This window comes from Stylophora pistillata, chromosome 3 (genome assembly GCF_964205215.1).
Source record: "Stylophora pistillata chromosome 3, jaStyPist1.2, whole genome shotgun sequence".
Lineage (NCBI taxonomy): Eukaryota > Metazoa > Cnidaria > Anthozoa > Scleractinia > Pocilloporidae > Stylophora > Stylophora pistillata.
Window position 1 is genome coordinate 15,362,597 of NC_142521.1, and position 19,904 is coordinate 15,382,500.

The 19,904-nt window shown below is 37.1% G+C and overlaps 3 protein-coding genes and 1 non-coding gene across 4 annotated transcripts; 2 read left to right on the forward strand and 2 right to left on the reverse strand.

The window, feature by feature from the left end:
* Positions 1 to 469: 469 nt before the first annotated feature.
* On the reverse strand, positions 470 to 6,967 carry LOC111337019 (uncharacterized). Its single transcript, XM_022943237.2, has 8 exons — positions 6,499 to 6,967; positions 5,402 to 5,558; positions 4,771 to 5,029; positions 3,929 to 4,126; positions 2,883 to 2,951; positions 2,236 to 2,340; positions 1,781 to 1,885; positions 470 to 1,224 (listed from the first exon to the last, which is right to left on the reverse strand). Exons 1-8 carry the CDS (start codon positions 6,757 to 6,759, stop codon positions 1,107 to 1,109), a joined length of 1,272 nt encoding a protein of 423 aa, XP_022798972.2. The 5' UTR covers positions 6,760 to 6,967; the 3' UTR covers positions 470 to 1,106.
* Positions 6,968 to 7,034: 67 nt separating this feature from the next.
* LOC111337020 (proteasome subunit alpha type-7-B) lies at positions 7,035 to 10,758 on the forward strand. The gene is made up of 7 exons (XM_022943238.2): positions 7,035 to 7,235; positions 7,338 to 7,464; positions 7,536 to 7,660; positions 8,001 to 8,123; positions 8,980 to 9,099; positions 9,365 to 9,427; positions 9,775 to 10,758. Exons 1-7 carry the CDS (start codon positions 7,131 to 7,133, stop codon positions 9,880 to 9,882), a joined length of 771 nt encoding a protein of 256 aa, XP_022798973.1. The 5' UTR covers positions 7,035 to 7,130; the 3' UTR covers positions 9,883 to 10,758.
* On the forward strand, positions 7,801 to 7,872 carry Trnae-cuc (transfer RNA glutamic acid (anticodon CUC)). Its single transcript has one exon. It is a non-coding gene; the product is annotated as a tRNA-Glu (tRNA).
* Positions 10,759 to 13,283: 2,525 nt separating the features above from the next.
* On the reverse strand, positions 13,284 to 15,689 carry LOC148734702 (tetratricopeptide repeat protein 28-like). Its single transcript, XM_088753869.1, has 2 exons — positions 14,038 to 15,689; positions 13,284 to 13,634 (listed from the first exon to the last, which is right to left on the reverse strand). The coding sequence occupies exons 1-2, from the start codon at positions 15,687 to 15,689 to the stop codon at positions 13,577 to 13,579; spliced, it is 1,710 nt and encodes a 569-aa protein (XP_088609995.1). The 3' UTR covers positions 13,284 to 13,576.
* Between the last annotated feature and the right edge of the window lie 4,215 nt (positions 15,690 to 19,904).

Below are 19,904 nucleotides of genomic sequence, written 5' to 3' on the forward strand. Positions count from 1 at the left end.
TGTATTTAGATGGAAAAGATCTACAATGAACACTTAGGTAACAAGAATCTTGATACTTTCAGGAAATGGGGCCTAATATAACCCAGTAGTGTATTTCTACTGAAGCAAGAGGACATAAGCTGTTGTTCCTCTAACTGTGGGTAATCAATAAGTTAAGTTTCAAGACAAGACTGTCTATCCATGGATTATAGAAGGGTAAAGAACTGTAGGGACATGGTAATAAGACCATTGTCTCACACCTGTCATGTTACTTTTCATGACACAACGTCTTGAGCAATGCTCATCAAACAAGGTCCAACTTCCTCAAAGACAATGCGCAGCAGAGGCTAATTTGCAAAAAAAGGAGAAAGGGAAAGGAAATAACTTGGAGGATGAAGCACTGCCATTCTGTTTGGAACTGAAGTAAGGACCCTGCTTCATATTCTCTGAGCCTTTCATGCTCTTTTCATAAACATGTAAATAGGCAACCTTAAATAAAATATTTTTAATCACTTTTAAAAAATTGTAGTTCAAGCAGATCCACACTGACTAAGCTTGCCAAAATATTATGTACAAAAAAGACAGTTAATCACAAATATATGGAAAAATGTTTACAGTTTCTGTAGAGTTAGCAGTTTTTTAGTTTCAAATAAATTATTTGTTTTCCAGTGAGAATCTCATCATTCAAATGCTGTTATAATAACATGGAAACACAGGCATGTGGTGTCTCTTTTCAGAATTCCGGAATACATTTCAGAGTATCCTGTGTGTAGCCTTACTTAACGACAAACTCTGACCTAGATTTCATGAGATGGATACCCAGTATCTCTAACTGGATATCTTTCACTGGCACACAACATGCATCCTGCAAAAGCCACGATGTCCATTTCAATTCAAGAAAACATCACCTATACATCTCTGCACTAGAAAGTTAAGAGGCAAGCTTCTTTACAACAGGATAAAAACGTTTCCTAATTCCTAAATTCCTGGCCAGTTATGACTCCCCATCTATAAGAAATTTTTTAACAACAAGCAGCCATTCATTTTCATTATCCATAACCATTCTTAAATATCCACTTTGCATTCACAATTCAAGCCTTCTACAATAAATAGTCCATTGTATCTTATTATGGAATAATCTTGTTTCCTGCTTGCACTGTTGGTATAATTTCCTGTCTGTATTCTAATGGCAAATACTTTTCAACCAATGAGTGCAGTGACTGCTTGTCTGTTATAAACCCCTGCCTGAAAAAGAAAAAACAAAAACAAAAACTGACCACAAGATTTCATATAAGTGTACCTGTAATTCTCTTTATTGTTTGCTAAACTATTCTTAAGATGTTAGTTTTGAGAATTTGGTGATGGACCAACCAATAATCCCCTAAATTATTTATTTCTTAATTTTTATCATTTGTCTGCTCAATGTTGTAATGATATTGTAAGGAGAAATTCTGTCTTGGTCACTGATAGGAGTTTTAAAAGAGTCAAGCACTCTTTGCTTTTCTGTCTTTGCTCTGAATGCAAACCTCAAGAACAGAAAAAAAATCAGGTTAAACTTTCCAATCAGCGAGTAGGGAACTCAGCCTCAAAATTATCCCAAAGTCACTCTATTAAAAGTGTTTATCTAAGTACATGTACATATTAAGTTTTCAAATGCAATCCTTTTCTTTGATCTAATGAAAGAAGATACAAATAGCCTTTAATTTTCCCAGAATCTCATCAATATAAACTTCTAATTAAGTGCACTACATGAAGTTTGTTTATGAACACAAATGGTACATCAAGTGTCAATACATTTTACCTTTTCATGAGAAGTTCAACATCAGCCAGCTCAATGGTAGATCTGTGAGCATGCTTACAGTATGCCATCAGGTCACTCGATACTTGCTTGAAAAACAGGTTTGACCTGGAAAACAATAATAAATCATATTACATTAGTTTATAACCCTTGCACATATTCATGTCAGAAGAACTTATTTCACCCCAAGCCTTTATTAAAGGTACAGTCTGGTAATTTCTTTAAACTGGACAGTATAGCCATTAAAGATCTGCTGCTCTAGTAAGCATGCAGTTAGTGTACCCAAGGAAGGTATTTCTTTATTGAATGGGCGTGCTGTATAAAGCTTTGAGTGACTCAACATGTAACATCTACTTCTCCCTTTCTCTGATGAGGGAAAACACAACAACTTTACTTTATTTGTTACTTTACTTCCTCATTTCGATAATGTTGATAAACTTAACTTTTACGATAATTACCCATTTTCAACAGTTTCAAGAGCTTCTTTGGAGACTTTAGCTTGGCTAAAATGCTGAAAAACACTCTTTATAAGGGAAGGCGGCATTCTTGGGCCTGTAGGCTTCCTTAAAAATATTGAAAAAATTCACATGAATATTAAAAACATTTGATTATAAAGTTTCCAACAAAAAAACTAAAGTGCAGTAACAAGCACACTGTGCGAAATTAGATTTTCAGCTACTGTAAAGTAAAACAACGATGAGGCTTCTCACTCAGAGAAAACTGTGACCAAAATGGATTTTCTCCTTACAATAATTATCACTATTAAATCAGACAGACAAGTGAGGAGAATAAAGAAATTAAAATATCAATTAAAGGGATAATGAGTTGATCAAATACCAAGTTCTTTGAACTAACATCATAAGAATTGTATGGCAGACGGTGAGGAGGAATTACATGTACTAAATATTGAGATCTTTGGAGAAAAAGGGCTGCACTATACTCAAATGACTCACTTCTATTAATTGTCATTCAAACACACATAAACTGAGTGTAAAAAAATTGCAGATGTAATCACAGTTGAAATTATTGTCATCCAGGTTTTACCTTTAGCTAAGTGACAAGGAGGTCTTCATGATGCACAAAAGAAATGAGAGAAAGAACTTACTTTGGAACTTTAGTTCCTTCCTTTCCTTTAGGAGGTTTTCCTTCAAACAGTGGTCTTTTCCCTTTGGAACTAATTTCAAAACATTAACCTTTTAACTCCAAAGAGATTAAGGCTATTCTACCCATATATTATCCAGGAAACTGGTGATGAGAGTACTCAAACTCATCAGCCAGAGGTTGTTATCTTGATGTAACCCTGATTCTTGTAACCAATTTACAAGGAAATGTATTGCACCTAGAGAGGAGAGTTAACAATCCAATCTTGGGAGGTTTAAATAAAGGAATTGTTTACGCCTTTCTAAATACTACATCATCCCATCAAAGCATGTACATGACTGTAAAGCATTGTCTAATACTGTCATAACACTGTTTTCAAGGTCAAATAAGTTTTTATAAAATGACTGAGATATTGCTAGCACCCTGACTGGTCAAAAACCTATAGTTTACTGCACTAGTTAACCCATAGTTTATTTTATGAAAGCAATAGTGCACTTTCTATTAGTTTACCAGCATAATAGCTCATGTAGTATAGATATCTTATTAACCAAGTGCGAGGGCCATACAGGGAGAATATCGGCCAGAGGTCTTGACAGTATGGACCGAGCACAGCTCGGTCCGTACAAAAAAGACCAAGGGCCAATATTCTTCCAGTATGGTCCCAAGCAAGCTTGGTTAATAAGAGATTTATTATACAACTGAAGTTCAAAGGAACACAAGTGCGGTATCATTCGGGACCATTCGGGACAGTGCATGGTCCAATACTTAGAGAATATTGACCAGCAATAGAGCATTTTGATTGGTTGACTTTAGTTATTGGCCCTCTGACTGCCCGAGTTGTATAATAAATTGGGAGAACAATGTGGCCTGTGATCTACAAACTTTCCTCGTGTTCTCCCAACATCTCCTTTGGGTTATAACACCGGTACACCAATAGATAGCCGTCTATTGGTTAATTTTTGCAGGTACAGGTACCTACGACACTTTATATAGTTTCAGTCAATTTTTCTTGAGCCACTAAACACACTGAAAGTACAAGATTTTTATCACCTTTCTTCATTAACATTTCTTGCATGTTCCAGCTTTTCACTCCCTGGCAAAGATACATTAAAAGGCAACTGAGGTGTGACCAGCTCTCTCCATGGACGAGATGTCTGCATTCCATTTCCTGTCCTTTCAGTGTCTTCTTGCAGACTTCTCAGTGATAACAGAGAATCAACTTCTCGTTGTGTTCCCTGAGTACTTCCACTAATAAGATATAATTTTAAAAACTCAATGCCCTTGTTCCCCGTGTTTCTCTTAAAGTTGAGAAGTATTAATCTTGACTTTTACAGTTTAAAGATGGTCCTTGTTTGATACCATATAAAAAAGGACACTTACATTGCAATATGTTGGTAAATGAAAAACAAAAAAAACATTTTTATTTCTGTCTTATTTGTACTGATATTGGCATCTCCTAAATGTTCTAGGAAGCCCCCTCTCTCCTTTCCTAAATTAAAAATTAAATTAACTTCCACCTTTGAAATGTTCTTGACATTGATGCATTGTACTATGCTAATGCTTCTAACATATTATTGGTAATCAGTTGATGTTGGTAGCATTCCAATGCAAAATAATATGTCTTATATTTGAACAGTCTTTGTCAGTTTCCTGTTTGAACTGTCATATTTTGGCCAAGTAATTTCATCTGATATATGGTGCTAGCCAAAGCTGTCCACCAAATAAAAATAAAAGAGGCTTACATTTTGTCTCTCAATAAGTTTAAATACTGTTAGCTCCCATCTTCTATAAAGTCTCTGTCAAGAAGCCATGAGGATTTATAAATCCCCTTGGGCTTAAAGGGAGCATTAAAACTGACTCGTGTGAATTTTAAATGATTATAAAAATCTTACATCCCAGTAGCATTATCCATTTCTATATAGGAGTCCAACACCATTAGGGCTGTTGCTTCTACATGGGTAGTATTATCTGCAGAATGAGAACTTGTTGAGGCAAACATCAGATCATCTGCTTCAGTCATTTGATCATCAACAACACCACTTGTTGCAAGAGATGAGAGCTTTTCTTGTTCACTTGACTGCAGGGATTTTTCTTGATCCACTGCATCTGAGGATTCTGGAAGCACTGGTTCAACTGGTGTCTCTGTTAATGCTAAAGGGTGACAAATTCACACGATCTAGTTTAAAATTCTCCTTTCTATCTGCTATGCATTTCCAATTAAATGAGTTATGAGAATTTGGAGTTTATCAACACCCTCCCACTGATAATTTGATAATTCTCAGACCCTCTTGATTCTTTGAAATTGAAAGGAAAGGATACATTTCATTACCCCTGGGAGCTAATGGTTTAATCTTTCAACAGAAAAAAAAAAGAGGGCAATTCAAAGATCAAAGATGTTCAAGCCCAAAACTTGTTACATTCACTTGGAAGGAAAAGTTATTTTAAAATTTGTCTTTCAACAATAAATGTAAATGAAAGATACACAAGCAAAAGTTACTACATAACTGGTATAAAGTAACTTACCTTCTCGCAAGAAATTTTGAATGATTGTTCTAGGGGTATTGTCTCCAGCTTGAACTGATAAGCGAGATGATCTTTTAGTGTCTTGCTCAACAGTCTTTTGTCTCTGCCCTTTCACTACACTTCTGGTAACTGGAGCCGTTTGTAGAAAACCTGCAATCTAAAAAAAGGAATCAATATCAAAAGTTTAACCCAAGGAATGAAACACAAACTAATCATCATAAATTAAGAACAAGAGTTTTATGGAGATTCCTTAATAGAGGTTTTGCACAGCAGCCATGTTGGATGGCAGGAACAATGAAAATATGTTGCATAAGAAAGAAAAATTTTTCCCATGGGTAAAATAATCTATTGTTTCTGCCATCTAACATGGCTGCTGTGCAAAACCTCTATAAGATAAAACAGATATTCCAAAATAATGTTTCAGAAAAATGCATCAAAGGTTAAAACAATTATGTGACTTTTTATGCAGGGATTATTCTGCTAAATGTATTTGTTTTTTTTGTTTGTTTGTTTATTTTTTTTTAATTACGATGATTATGATTCATTAGTAAAACAACTCTTGTTGTCCTATTTGGTTCATAATCATACTCATGATTGACAAATTAGACTCCCACTTCGTGATTGTTCAATTTTTCTCAATCCCTCGTTTGATTACAGACCAGATTGGACTCCACTCAGTCCTACCACCATTATGTAGCAGAACTTTATGTCATTCAGTTCTTGATTCAGCTTTTTTTTTGTAATCACACTGAACAATAAAGAATTAATCACCTTTCTCTTGACCCTTTTTGATTCATAAGTGTAACCTGCGACACAAACTGGCAAAAAGTCTGTATGGCTCCTAACTTCATTAAGCAGACTTATTTCTTACAGAAAACAACAGCAAAAACAATAGTTTACCTTTGGGACAAATGTTTTGTTTTAAAATAGTACGGAGTTATATGGAAATATTTCCAACAAACTAGTCACTTCTCCAAATGTAGCTAGGCTATACTGTACACATGGATCAATATGCATGAAATGAACAAATTAAACAGGGTAAGTTTTAGAGAAGTTTCATCTCTCTCAAATATGAATCAAATTATGTTGAGGCATACCAAAGTTCTGGGTGTGGCTGAGTCTGAAGGAGTAGTGCCCGGTACAGTTTTTCTCTTCCTGTTCCTGGAAGATCGAGTGAGCAACCGACTTGCAACTTGTGAATGGGACGTATGGGACGGAGGATCCGTTGGTGTTTCTCTTACATTTTGCGTTCTTGGTGTTTTCTTTGACTTCAAAGCTCGAACACTTTGGCTGACATTCTCTGTTGTCAAAACACCGCGAATAATTCCGCGAGGAGTAGCTTCGTCGATATCTTCCATAGCTCTAAAGTGTGTTTCACCTTTGTGAGCCAAACATTTCAAACGATTCTTTTCTGCATAGGCTACATGTGACGAAAAAATGTTAAAATTTGGAGACTAGTGCCTCTTCCTTTTGAGTTACTTAGAATGGAAAGCCTGAAGAAGGCTAAATCTCTCTACAATACGTTTGTTTTTCGGCCCGTTCAATTTTCTTACTGCAAACCCGCCATATTTGTTTGTAGTTGGCGCCCTTACGGTCTCTGTGCCTCAAGGGAAATTTCTCTATGCCTGGTTACTAAGCCCCATGCGAAGTCATTCTGAGTTGTTCGTAAAAGGGATTTCGCTTTTCTGTCGAATTTAGCTAACTAAAATATCCTAAATAGGTAACAGACATGTCAGGGGGTTCATATGATAGAGCTATAACTATATTTTCGCCTGATGGACATCTTTTCCAAGTTGAATATGCTCAAGAGGCCGTAAAGAAGGGTTCCACTGCGGTATGTAACGAAATCTTTGTCGGTGTTTTCAGTGTCGTACAACTTCTTTCCTATGGTTAATTTTTCTTTGAATCGGAAGATTGTTAGTGTGTTATTTTCTAGGTTGGTGTCCGTGGTAAACACATAGTTGTTCTCGGAGTAGAAAGAAAAGCGGTTGCCAAACTTCAAGAACCACGAACAGTCAGAAAAATCTGTTCGCTGGATGACCACGTTGTCATGGCTTTTGCAGGTAATGGAGTACTTCTGAAAAGAACCAACGATTTGTCTTTCTTTCAAGATTTTTCGTCACTTTTGTCACAGGTTTGACGGCGGACGCCAGAATTTTGGTGAACAGAGCTCGGGTCGAATGTCAAAGCCACAAGCTAACCGTAGAAGATCCTGTTACATTAGAGTACATAACAAGATATATCGCAACTCTAAAGCAGGTACGAAGAAAAATTAACGTTGATTCGGGTTGCGTCTAGAGAAGATTGCCCAGTTGTTTCCCACAGACGATAGGAATGTTGGAGGACAAGTCAACGCAAATTAGATATATACGAAAAATTTTCCCCTTAGTGATGTCAAATCCCATATGGTCTAGTGGTTAGGATCCGGCGCTCTCACCGCCGTGGCCCGGGTTCGATTCCCGGTGTGGGAAAGGCAGTCTCTATTTTTTTTTTTTTTTTTTTGTTCCTTGCATAGCTTCTCATGAGTTTTGTCTTGTTCATATTTCAACTATCCAACCACAGCTTAATGTCATTTTCTATTTTTATCATTGTTGGTTAGCGTTACACTCAAAGCAATGGTCGTCGTCCTTTTGGTATTTCTACACTCATCGTTGGATTTGATTATGATGGTACACCTCATCTGTATCAGACTGACCCATCAGGGACATATCATGCTTGGAAGGTAATTAACTGTTTTCATATCAACCTTATGGTTACACCCTTTGAAATACTTTATTTTCTTATTGAGCAGTAGATGGAGAGTCTGGGGTCTCAATCAGTATTGGATGACTAGTTAAATTGGAAAGGTTCAGCTGTTCTCTTTTGCATGACATGGTGGGGAACTTCAACTTTTGAAACTGCACTGGAAATACTTAGGTTCGACTCTAACAGTAGTCACAGACTAGTAGAAATTCAGTTTTGGAAAGTGGTTTTTGGTTTCCACATGCCAGTTTGGCTAGTTAGCAAACTGAAATTGTTGTAACATCTAAGCTATTACCAGCCACTTGGCTAGTAAGTTGAAAAGTTAGTGTCAAGCCCTGAGACACCAAGCATTTCTAGTGCTAGACCAAATGCAGTGATTGGTATAACATATTTTATAGCTATTATTTCAGAATAGTATCCAGATTGGCTATTATATATTTTATTATACGCAATCATTGGATGAGGCTGGGCTTGATATCATGAATTATCAAAACCAAGATTTGACACTAGGTTTGATAATTGATGGTACTGTGCATAAACCAAATTTAATGATTGATTTATGGAACATTTTTTTAAACAATCTGCAAACAAAGACACAACTCTCTGAGTTTGGAAAAGGAGAGGTTTGGAAACTAGGCACACTGCAGATATCTGCAGATATTGCATTTGTGATGTGAACCTCACCCTCTTTAGTTTGTTGGTTGTATGCTCTTGACCACTCAGATTTTTCCTTTTAAGTCTAATATGTAATAATTAAGTTTATTTAGCTGCTCCTTTATAATCATTTTTACCTCTTTACATCTATCATTAATTTTGTTTATCTTTTTAATTACCAGGCAAATGCAATTGGACGTAGTGCAAAAACTGTTCGTGAATTTTTAGAGAAACACTACACAGAGGAAGTGGCCGACTCAGATGATGAAACAATTAAACTAGCTATCAAAGCTTTACTTGAGGTGTGTAGATATTTGTGTATTATGATTTTTTACTAACATGTGTTTCTAAAGTGCCTGTGGTGGTTTTTTGTGGGTTCAAATGATTCTAACTTGTTTCAAACTGGTGGTGCCTCCACTGAACGGCACCCGTGAAGATGAATTATGAATAGTTAATGTGTTTTTGCAAGTCTCAAAATGAAGTACAGCTTTTCAAAACTTATTGACATTTTGCTTAGAATGTTTTGTTAAGGGGACCACATATAAGACAACAGTATTGTTCTTGCAGGTGGTGCAGTCAGGAGGAAAGAATATTGAACTTGCTATAATGAGAAATGGTGAAACACTCAAGGTAACTATTTGCTTGTCATTAACTGTTTATAAGTGGAGTCTTGTGTCACATAATTATACTCTATCAAAACTGCTGCCACAGTATTAGACAGATTTCTGGTTCCCGACATTCAGTTTGTTGGAACAAGTGCAGGATTTGAAACAGTTCCAACCACATAAGAGACCTTTCTGATTTCATTACAGTATTCTCTTTTCATGCAGAGATTATTCGTAATTTTGCACTTGATATGCTCCATTTGGTGTTTCATTCTTATGAATAGACATGCTTAAAGTGTGATAATCTTCAACAGATGTCTGGAAAAGTTTCCATGGGTGCTAATTTTAATCTTTTTATCTCTGGTCACTTAGATATTACAACCTGAAGAGGTTGATAAATTTGTCGAAATCATTGAGAAAGAAAAAGAAGCTGAAGCTGAGAAGAAGAAGAGAGAAAAGGCCACAGGATCAGCTAAATGAATAGAACAGACATTCATCTTTTATACTATACTCATGTTGCTGTTTTGAAACTAACTTGATTCTTCCTTATAGTGTTACATTGGCATTTGTGACAAATGAATGAAATCAGTCATTACCATTGGAGGTGAAGCAATGCCAAATCCAAGTAACTAAGTTGCCAAATGGTTTAAATGGTAATTGTTAGTCTTTCAAGAGCAATAGAAACAGCTTACCTTTCTTTAAGTTGTCCAGAGTTTTCCCAGCACCCTCACCAATAAAAGCGGCGATGAGCACAGTCAAACTATTGTTGTGGAGTACCTTTTTTTTTAAGATTTTTAAAACTTTAAAAAGCTCAAAGGAAATTCTGTGATCTTGCATTACTAACTAAAACTGGTTATGAATTTGCTGATATCAAAGAACAGTTGGATTCTTTCTTGTTCCTTTGCACTATTCAGTCTGACAGAAGTTGGGAAATGATGAAAGACTACAGTTTTAACCACTGAATGTGGAAAAGAGTTCTCAAAATTGTTTGCACTTGCATTGGTGTTCTTAATCTAGTCAAAAGGAAAAGGGAAACTTCACTGGCTTGTAGGAATACATTTAACAGGAAAGAGGGATAAGTCTAATGGTAACTCATTGGTACAATCTGAGCAGTACCTGGTTGATCATTTCAGTCGGCCTGAAAGAAAGCTCCCAGCCTCACAAACTGACCAATTTTTGCTTTCTTAGTACTAATTGACAGTTTTAGTTTGACCCCCAATTTAAGAACTGATACATGGACTTTGCTTTTTCACAAATTAAGAGTCTCTAATGTTTCTAGCAGTGATCTTTTCTTTGTCTCTCTCCTCTTAACCCAGCTGTATATGAGACACTAACAATATTAAATACAAAAACATTTATTGACTCTTTATCTTAAAATGTAATGACATTAACCCTTTAACTCCCAGAAGTGATTAACCTGTAACTTGTCCCAAAATATCCATACACTATCCAGCAAACAGATAATGAGAATTCTCAAACTTATTTGGTAAAAGTTTTTGGATCAATGTCAGCAGCTAAGCAACTGTACACCTACCCATTCCTCTAACCTTACAACAGCCAACTGATGTCTAGTAAGGTTAATACAGAGATTTAGTATTGTGTTTACATAAAACGTGAATGGCAAGAGTGACCACATGACCTTGTTTTCCTGCAATTTTTTCATGTTTGCTGGTTGCCCTTCACTGTTTCTATGTGAAAGTAAGCTGTTACACATTTGCTGTATATGCAAGATATACTTCTTTTTTCACAGAGTAGAAGTTAATTATCCGAAAAAAGGCATCAAACTATTCCTTCTAAGTCATATAGGTGCACCTTCAAATCTACCCTGATGTGAGCTCACATGAAGCTAAAGTGGTGAGGTTTCCAGGTTAGGGTTAGGCTTATTTTAGGTGAAATGTGAAAGGGGCAAGCTGATGTTTGCCGTTTCACATAAACGCGGTGGTAAATCTCTTTAATGTTGGGTTATGGGAGGGGAAGGTGCACAGTAACACAGATACTGACTGATCCAAGTGTTGTCTTGATCTAACACAACATTCTCTCAACTATTTCCACAGAAATGTGTGGAAGCTGGAGGCAATAATTAACAATGAGATTGTACGAGTAAAAAGGCTAATACCTGAACTAGCTAGATCACAACTCAATGGTGCCAACCTGGGTGTCAGGACCATTAATCATAATAAGATCTATGTTCATTATCCTTTTAAAATTCCGAGCCATGAAAAATTTAGCCAATCAGAATGCAGGAGAGCCATTGAGCATTTGGTGGTATTATCCAAACCTTTCCATCAGGCACTTCAATCAGTATTCTGCCAAAATCCAGGAAGCAGCTCTATTTCCAGTTTTTTCAAGATTTTATCATGATAACTTTGTTTGATTGATTTGTTTGTAGTCACGATCAAAGGGGATCTGCAGGCAGTTGAAAGTTATTGAAAATGAAGTCTGCACATTAGCTGTATTGATTGTGTTGGCCACTGTATTTCCATGACATGGTTGTTGCAGTAACACAATATTTCCTCACTATATCCCAGGATGACCTTCTACTTCCACAATATAAACTCACCTACTGTCTTGTAAGTTTACTGTGAAAATACAAGTGAATCCAGGGATATTCCATGATTATCCACTTGAAAGAGTTTTTAACTACAATGGACCTGTTAGAAAGCTTAAGTCCCAGCTTTCACTAGAAGCAGGGCAAATAGAGCAACTTTTACAACCAGGGGAACAAAATAATCTGAAGATGAATACACCAAAAAATGACAATTACTATTTACAAATAGATTCAATGTCAATTTTTTTTTCAGTCATAGATCACCAATGATTTCTTTGAGGTGTCTGCAACTGTCAAAATCAGTCACTGATTCAAATCAATCCAGTGTTAATATTTCTAAAGCTTCCTTTGGTTCATCTAACAAAATATGTTTTTTCAGCTCTGGTTTTGAAAGTTTTTAGAGGCTTGAACTTCTGTGCTATTTCACAGCATGTCTTACAACAGTTTTCTTGGCTATGTGAAAGCTCTGCTACTTTACTAAACAACCTGTCATCATGACTGATATTGACCAATCAACTACCCCATTTCTTGATTGATGAGGTTTCAAATGTCAATTTCACATTTGGTTTGTCTACACTCTCATAACATTTGAGAGAATTAAAAAAATTTAAAGTGGGGCTTGCTTGTGGCATTCCCTTCTTTACTTTTTGGCAAATACAACACACTTAGCTCGCTTAACTGCAGATAGTTACCAGTATGTTATTTATGTATCTGTCCACAAAGAGATCATGTCAATCAAATCAATTGTCCATCAAATGGAATTATGAATGTTATTGAGCATGTTCAAGAGAAAATAATTACTTTTTCTGGCATGTTATCTGACAGTTGATAAAGCATGGTGTCATGTCTCAATTTCAATCAAAACAATATCAGAAAAAAGTGTTCTCATGAAGGTTTAGGAAAATGAACTGAAGTTAAAATTTTATTTTCTGGTGTCTGGCCAACAATCCTCTATCACTATGTTACACGTATGTTTTCATCACATGTTTTTTCTCTTGAGAGCAGGATTAAGATCAGGTTTCCTTAGAAGAAAATTTCGAACATAATCTTTAACAAACGTCTTTCAGTTAAAAGAAAACAATGCAGAATCTATTTTTGAACAATTAAAGGTTACATTTTGTCGCGTTATCTCTACTCGAGGAAAAGAAAGCGACCTTCACCCATCATAGTGCTTGCTTTCAAAGGGTGACCATCGAGCCTAAACTTTTGGGATGAGACTGACAGCTCCTGGATTCCTTCACTGGCACAGTTACATAGGCTTTACGCTTTCACCCTTCAATTACTTGAAATGACTTGCTTATGAATTTTCCTCACAAAACTAACTACAAACCTATCAGCCTGAGGGTGATTTTTCTCTTACATAATACAGAACTGCTGAGAAGTGAAAATCACGAGACATATCTTAGTAATATTTAACTCGGTCACTTGCAAATTATTTTCTCTCATTAGTAAACCTTATACAACTTTTGGGTGAGTTCCTTGTCGCTTGCTGGCCACTTAAGCCTGTAAAAATAGTGTGCAAAAGAGCGGCACAAATTTTTAAGAAAATTTGAAAAAATTAGAGTAATATAGTAATACCAGTTTCTCTTTTACGCAGCGTACAGGAAGAAAGGTTCTTGTCAGGGATTAGTTCATGCTCTGGCTCTTGTCCGTATCATTCTTGTTCTCTGTTAGCTCTTTTTGTCTAAAAAACAAAGATTTGAGGAAAGAAAAAATTTTAACATATGTTACGGGCGAGAAAGCCATGTTAACATCATCATAGTATTAAACCGTAGCTTTCTCACAATCATTCATTGATTTTGCAATTAATTTATTCATCTATTTGTTTCGTTCAAACTGTGGCCGTTGTCCTGTCAAGCATTAATTACATCACAGAATAATTGTTAGATGACTTGCACACTTAAGTAACACTGAAAAATGACCGGTTTAGTTGACAAACCGTCCAAATGTTCCCTTTTTGCGCAGCATGAAATCTGAAAGTGAACATTTTTAAACGTTTTCCTAATGAAAGGGTAAAGAAATGCTATTTTTTTAACACAGGCAGGTTAGTTCACTGGTACAAAATCGTTCATCATAGTCAAGCTGACCTTAATTTCGTCATGTCAAATTTCACGTTGTCTCCCATCAACACAAATGAAGCCCATTGCTTAGGTTCAGCGAAGCCGTTGCCTCTCATCCACTTGAAGGCCTGGTGAAGGGACTCACTGGCACTTTCTCCAGCTGCCAGGTGTTCGTAGAATCGATTCATAAGCTGCTCTGTTGCTTCGTCTTGTATGGCCCACGATGCCACCAACACTGAACGTGCACCGGATCCTAGGATTGCGCGAGCGATTCCAATGACTCCCTCTTTTTTAAACGTTCCGCACCCACTATGACAACAGCTTAGTACTACCAGTTTAGCTCGCAGCCTGATGGCTGATATGTCGGACATTGTCAACAGGTAGTCTTCTTCTTGTGGAATATTGTTAGCGGCACAGCTAGGAGAAAGGGCAATCTCCCCTCTTTCAGCGTTCCCATGAGCAGCAAGATGTATCAGGCTCACTGAGTGAAGTGCTTTCAGTACCGCTTCCTTGGTTGCAAGCTTTCCCAACAAAGGCTGAACCCCCATAAGACGACCAACCATCTCTGCCTCCCTTCTTGCACAGGGCAATGATGTCAACTGTATGGTACGTCCTTTGTATTGCACTTTGGCAGCCATAGGGTCACCCACTACCAGTGCGCCAATCTGACTGTGAAAGTCTGCTGGACATTCCTGAAGTAGCCTGAGAGTGGACAAAGAAGGGACGATGCGGATTCTGTAGGTTTCTGACAAATACTTTTCGGCTGGCCCATCCCGTAAGGCAGCAAAAGGGACACGGTACGAGCAACTCTCTGGCACAATGATGATTTCAGGCTCTGTAAGTAGATCTTTCACAGGACCAATGAGCTGGTCATAACACAAGTGAAGAATTCTTTCGGTAGTGTCTTTGGTTTCGTCTTCTCGCGAAGATGCTCGACAGTCTTCTTGAAGAGGCATGGGAATGTCGTTACCCAGAGAGCGATCTTCGCAATTCTCATTGATTGAAATGCGAAAGCTAGAGGCACTTTTCTTAAATATGTCTTCCACATTACAAACCGATACAGCGATGAGAGTGTCGATTTTCATCTCGGGGCTCTTTCGATAGTCAATGTCTCCATTTGCCCTCAAAACCCACAGATGAACATGCCACTCACAATACGAAATGTACAAAGCAACACAATTGCTTTCTTCACTCAAAACTTTTTCAATCCCAGACCATAATTTTGGATCGGCTGAGATGTGACATTCCACTGAGATTTTTTCTGCCATTAATTCTGCAAGACCTCTAGCTCGTCTCAGCTCTTCCACATAGAGAGCATCCCGATGGCTTCCAGTCTCACAAATCAACCACCTGAGCATTCTGTAGGGACAATCACCATGCGCTTCTAAGAGACAGGTTTTAAATTCATCGTTTCCTTTGAGAAAGTTTCGCAAATTTTCGTAAATTTCAAGACATTGAAAAAGATACAGCTTTGCTTCCTCCAACTTTGATTCCGACATCTTTAACTGAGCGATACCGAGAAGGCTTTTAAATTCAATGTGCCTGTCCTCAATTCTACTGCTTATTGAGTGCGCTTTCTCGAAGTATTTTTCGGATTCTTCATAATTACCGAGCGATAGAGACACATGGCCAAGTTTTTGGTAAGTTGCTCCTTGTCCTCTTCTATCGCCTAAATTCATAGAGATAGTAAGCGCTTTTTCAAGTAACTCTTTTGCCTTCTGGTAGTCATGAAGCGAATAAAAAAATCCTGACAGGCCCTGGAGAAATACACCTTCACCATTTCTGTCTTCAGTTTCTTTACTGATGGCAAGTGCTTTGTCAAAATGTTTTTTAGCTCGCAGATTTTTACGAAGTGATAAAAACGCCAATCCAAGGTGATAGTGATGTGTTCCTTCTCCATTCTGGTCACCAATTTCTGTTGCAATGGCAAGAGCTTTCTCATGATATTCTTTGGCCTTCTGATATTCACCGAGGGATTGAAACCCACTTCCAAGGTTCCCATAACCTGCTGCTATTTTTTGCCTGTCGCCAATTTCTGTTGAAATGGCAAGAGCTCTCTCGTGAAATTCTTTGGCCTTCTGATAATTACCAAGTAAATGAAACACAACTCCAAGGCTCCCGTAATGTGTTCCTTCTGCTTCCTTGTGACCAATTTCTGTTGCGATGGCAAGAGCTCTCTCCGTATATTCTTTAGCCTTCTGATAGTCGCCAAGTGATTGAAACAGAACTCCGAGACCCCCGTAACTTGCACTTTTTCTTTCCCTGCTGCCAATTTCTTTTGCAATGGTAAGAGCTCTCACGTGATAAACTTTGGCCTTCTGATATTCACCAAGTGATCGAAACACAGCTCCAAGATTCCCGTAACTTGCACTTTCTCCTTTCCTGTCGCCAATTTCTGTTACAATGGCAAGAGCTTTCTCGTGATATTCTTTGGCCTTCTGATATTCACCGAGGGATTGAAACCCAATTCCAATGCTATCGTAACATCTTCCTTCTCCTTGCCTGTCGCCAATTTCTTTTGCAATGATAAGAGCTTTCTCGTGATATTCTTTGGCCCTCTGATAATCACCGAGGGATTGAAACGCAACTCCAATGTTCCGGTAACATATTCCTTCTCCTTGCCTGTTGCCAATTTTTGTTGCAATGGCAAGAGATTTCGCGTGATATCATCTTTGGCCTTCTGATATTCACCGAGTGAATATAACACACACCCAAGGTTAGCGTAACCATTACTTTCTTCTTGCCTGTCGCCAATTTCTTTTGCGATGGTGAGAGCTTTCTCGTAATGTTCTTGGACCTTCCGATATTTAGTGAGTGATCGAAACAGATCTGCAAGGCACCTATAACAACTTACTTCTCCTCGCCTGTCCCCAATTTCTGTTGCGATGGCAAGAGCTTTCTCGTGATATTCTTTGGCTTTCTGATATTCACCGTTTGACTGAGTGATACTTCCTAGCCCCTGATAAGCCGTAAATTCTGTTCCTCTGGCGCCAATCGTTGTTGTGATTGCAACTGTGCTTTCACATAGTATTTTAGCCTCTGAAAGCCTACCATTTCCTTCATAATTTTTTCCCAGTTTTATCATCAATAACCCAGCAATTTGGAATCTTACAAGAAGTTCGATGGTGTATCTTGCTGCGTTTTTGTAATCAGATTTCACCTCAGAGACATTAAAGCTATCAATGCCAGAGTCTAAATTGTTGAGTAAAATTAAACATTCACCGCACACTTCTGTTGCTTGTATGCCACGATCAGTGTTCAAAAGAAATATGGCGATATCCAAGCCTATCCTGATTTTGAATAGGATTTCACGCGAGTTATTCATCTCTCTTTTGTGTTTAACAGATTGGCTCCTGATATGAAACAAAAAATAGAAAAACATATAGGATACCTTAATATCTAAAATAGGTAATAACTATTACAACACTTCTCTCTGCTGCCGCATGTTTTAAGGGAGATTGCAGTCGGTGTCGGATCCAGACTCTGAGCTGAGGGGGGCTGGGGTAGTTTCTTTTGAGTGTGTAAAACCTGCCGGCTTTTCAGTCTTCCTTCTGCAATTTTTTTTTTCCAAAATAAGGGGGGCCCCTCCCTTAGATTCGCCACTGGATTGTATCCTTTCCACAAATCAGTAAACAAGCGTTTATTAAAGTGCGACATTCCTTTTTTCTTTTAACTGACCCAAACCCTAAGCAGTCCTGGTCAATTCTACTCTTAAAAGATGCAATAACATTCACATTTTGTGACCGAACATATACAATAGGTTTCTTCAACCATAATCCTCCTTTCAACGCTTGATTCAATTAAAAACTTAAATGAGCGACCTGAATTTTTTTCATGAGGGGCAGAATTACCAAAAAAGCAATTATTATCCAATCCTTTGATTAAGAATGTCTTACTACGTCTAACTCTGAAGAGCTTTGGATAGCTTTTGATAACATTGAGACTTCTTTAGAGTTGAGGCTAACAGCGCACTAGATACTCAGCAGTAAACCGTTTTGGCATGTACGAACGATGATAAACAACTTGAATAAATAAAGATAAACTATACCGGCAACTTGCAGCTTGACATTATATATTTTTTAACTTTTTTGGAAAAGGGCAAGGTAAAATGGTAAACCAACTGAATACATGTAAATAGTTCATCTGTGAGTAAGAGAAGTCTTAGGTTAAATTAAGTTTGATTTCATTTTCCCGAAATTATGAAATACGGCTCACCTTCAAAAGCAAACACGTGCAGTGTTTATCATCCTGCTCGTCAGTTTAACCAATGAAACCAGATGTAAGAAATTTAAACTGCAAGAAAAACCTCTGTCAGCGGTGAATGCGAATGAATAATGTTATTACAAAGTAAGGACTTGATCCCGAAAAAACTGAAAATGTCTAAAATCTAAGACTATATCAGTACCGTTTTTACACTTTTCTTATAACACACATCGAAAAAGACTGAGGTTCGTGTTTTTATTTCATAACTTTCTGCTCTTAAAATTTGATTTTTTCCCGCCTTTCGCGATCGGATTTAACTCATGTCACTTTCGAAACCGAAACATTATTATGCTCAAGTCTGAACTGATGAAAATACACAAACTGATCATGCAGCTTAATGATGTCAGCATGATAAAATACCAAATTCTCGTAAGTTTTTTTTAAGAAAATGTATGGCAGGGAGAATTACTAATCAGATCTTGACGGTGAACGTTTATAGTGGTGTCAACCGATTTACTTTGCTCAAGGATTTACGTTGATGTCAAACTTTTTAGCGACAAATCCTCCTCACTTTCTGAGATTTATTGAATCGTTCACGCTCCTATCACTGATTTAAACAAGATTCCGTAAATATTTTTCATGTTTTTTAGAAAGGAATACTGAGAGAGTTATTTCAACAGTTTTATTTTAAGCTGCTTTTGTTGATGGTGTGACTAAAGAAACCAAAAGTATGAAACTGAAATAACACCCGTAAAATAAAGATGAATGTGAGTAGCAAGAGTCACCTGGGTGAAAGAGAATACATCCACGTGATTAATGAAGAAAAAACGCAGAAAATCTAAGATTCTGTAGACTACTGCAACACTAATTTTTCATCAGTTTTGCTTTTACTAATAAATCCTCCGTCAGCAAAGTTAATCAAACTTGTGCCAGAAATATGTTAGAATTTAGAAAGAGAGAACATCAATATGCTAGTTTTTCTGTTTTTCGGCTGCTTACCTCATAAAAAAAGGTGACACTCGCCGAGTTTAGTAACCTGATCTTCTGACAAATGAAACCAAAATTAAAAACTCCCTGCAAAACAAAGATGATTGGACGTAGCCAGCGTCATAACAATATTTAACCTGATCGTAAAAATACAACAGTAATCGCCTCTTGAGAAGGCAAAATCGAATTTTTCGTGACCTCTGAGATTGTTTTAAATTCCAAATCCTCTCTCGTAAAAATTTCACTGATGTTTGGTTTGACATATTTAAGTCAGTTCAGAGGAGAGAGAATATTACCCACGTTTTTCATCCTCTTACCTTGCAAAAAAGGAATGATGTCTTTTCCAAAGTTCTGATCGAATGGCAAACGAAATCAAAATCTTGGACCAGAAAAAATTTCCCTGCAAAACAATGATTGATAAATGTAACTCGAGTAAATACAAATTAGAACTCTGATCTGAGTAGAAAATGATGCTAATGGTAAAAATCAATAATCTAAAAAGTAACAGCAAATTGCTAATGTTTGGACAAAGTGCACATCTAAATTTTAAGAGAGTCCTGAAGAAACCAACGGAATACAATTGATGAAAAATTCGTTCTACAAGTTTCCCATAGTTTGGTTAGAAAGATCAAACCAATTTTCGACTCGCCTGTTATAAAACAGATCGGACGAAATGGCGATGCTCCTCTTGATTTCCATCTGGA

What these genes read in the sequence shown, in the direction of transcription:
- LOC111337019 (XM_022943237.2), bottom strand. Translation starts at nt 6,759, where the DNA reads ATGGAAGATATCGACGAAGCTACTCCTCGCGGAATTATTCGCGGTGTT. An exon ending in CAGCCACACCCAGAACTTTG is followed by an intron (nt 5,559 to 6,498) that starts GTATGCCTCAAC and finishes TCCTTTTTTTAG; the next exon opens with ATTGCAGGTTTTCTACAAAC. An exon ending in ATGGATAATGCTACTGGGAT is followed by an intron (nt 4,127 to 4,770) that starts GTAAGATTTTTA and finishes ATATCTTATTAG; the next exon opens with TGGAAGTACTCAGGGAACAC.
- LOC111337020 (XM_022943238.2), top strand. Translation starts at nt 7,131, where the DNA reads ATGTCAGGGGGTTCATATGATAGAGCTATAACTATATTTTCGCCTGAT. An exon ending in ATATCGCAACTCTAAAGCAG is followed by an intron (nt 7,661 to 8,000) that starts GTACGAAGAAAA and finishes ATTGTTGGTTAG; the next exon opens with CGTTACACTCAAAGCAATGG. An exon ending in GGACATATCATGCTTGGAAG is followed by an intron (nt 8,124 to 8,979) that starts GTAATTAACTGT and finishes TTTAATTACCAG; the next exon opens with GCAAATGCAATTGGACGTAG.
- LOC148734702 (XM_088753869.1), bottom strand. Translation starts at nt 15,689, where the DNA reads ATGAATTTAGGCGATAGAAGAGGACAAGGAGCAACTTACCAAAAACTT. An exon ending in TTTGACATGACGAAATTAAG is followed by an intron (nt 13,635 to 14,037) that starts GTCAGCTTGACT and finishes TTTGTTTTTTAG; the next exon opens with ACAAAAAGAGCTAACAGAGA.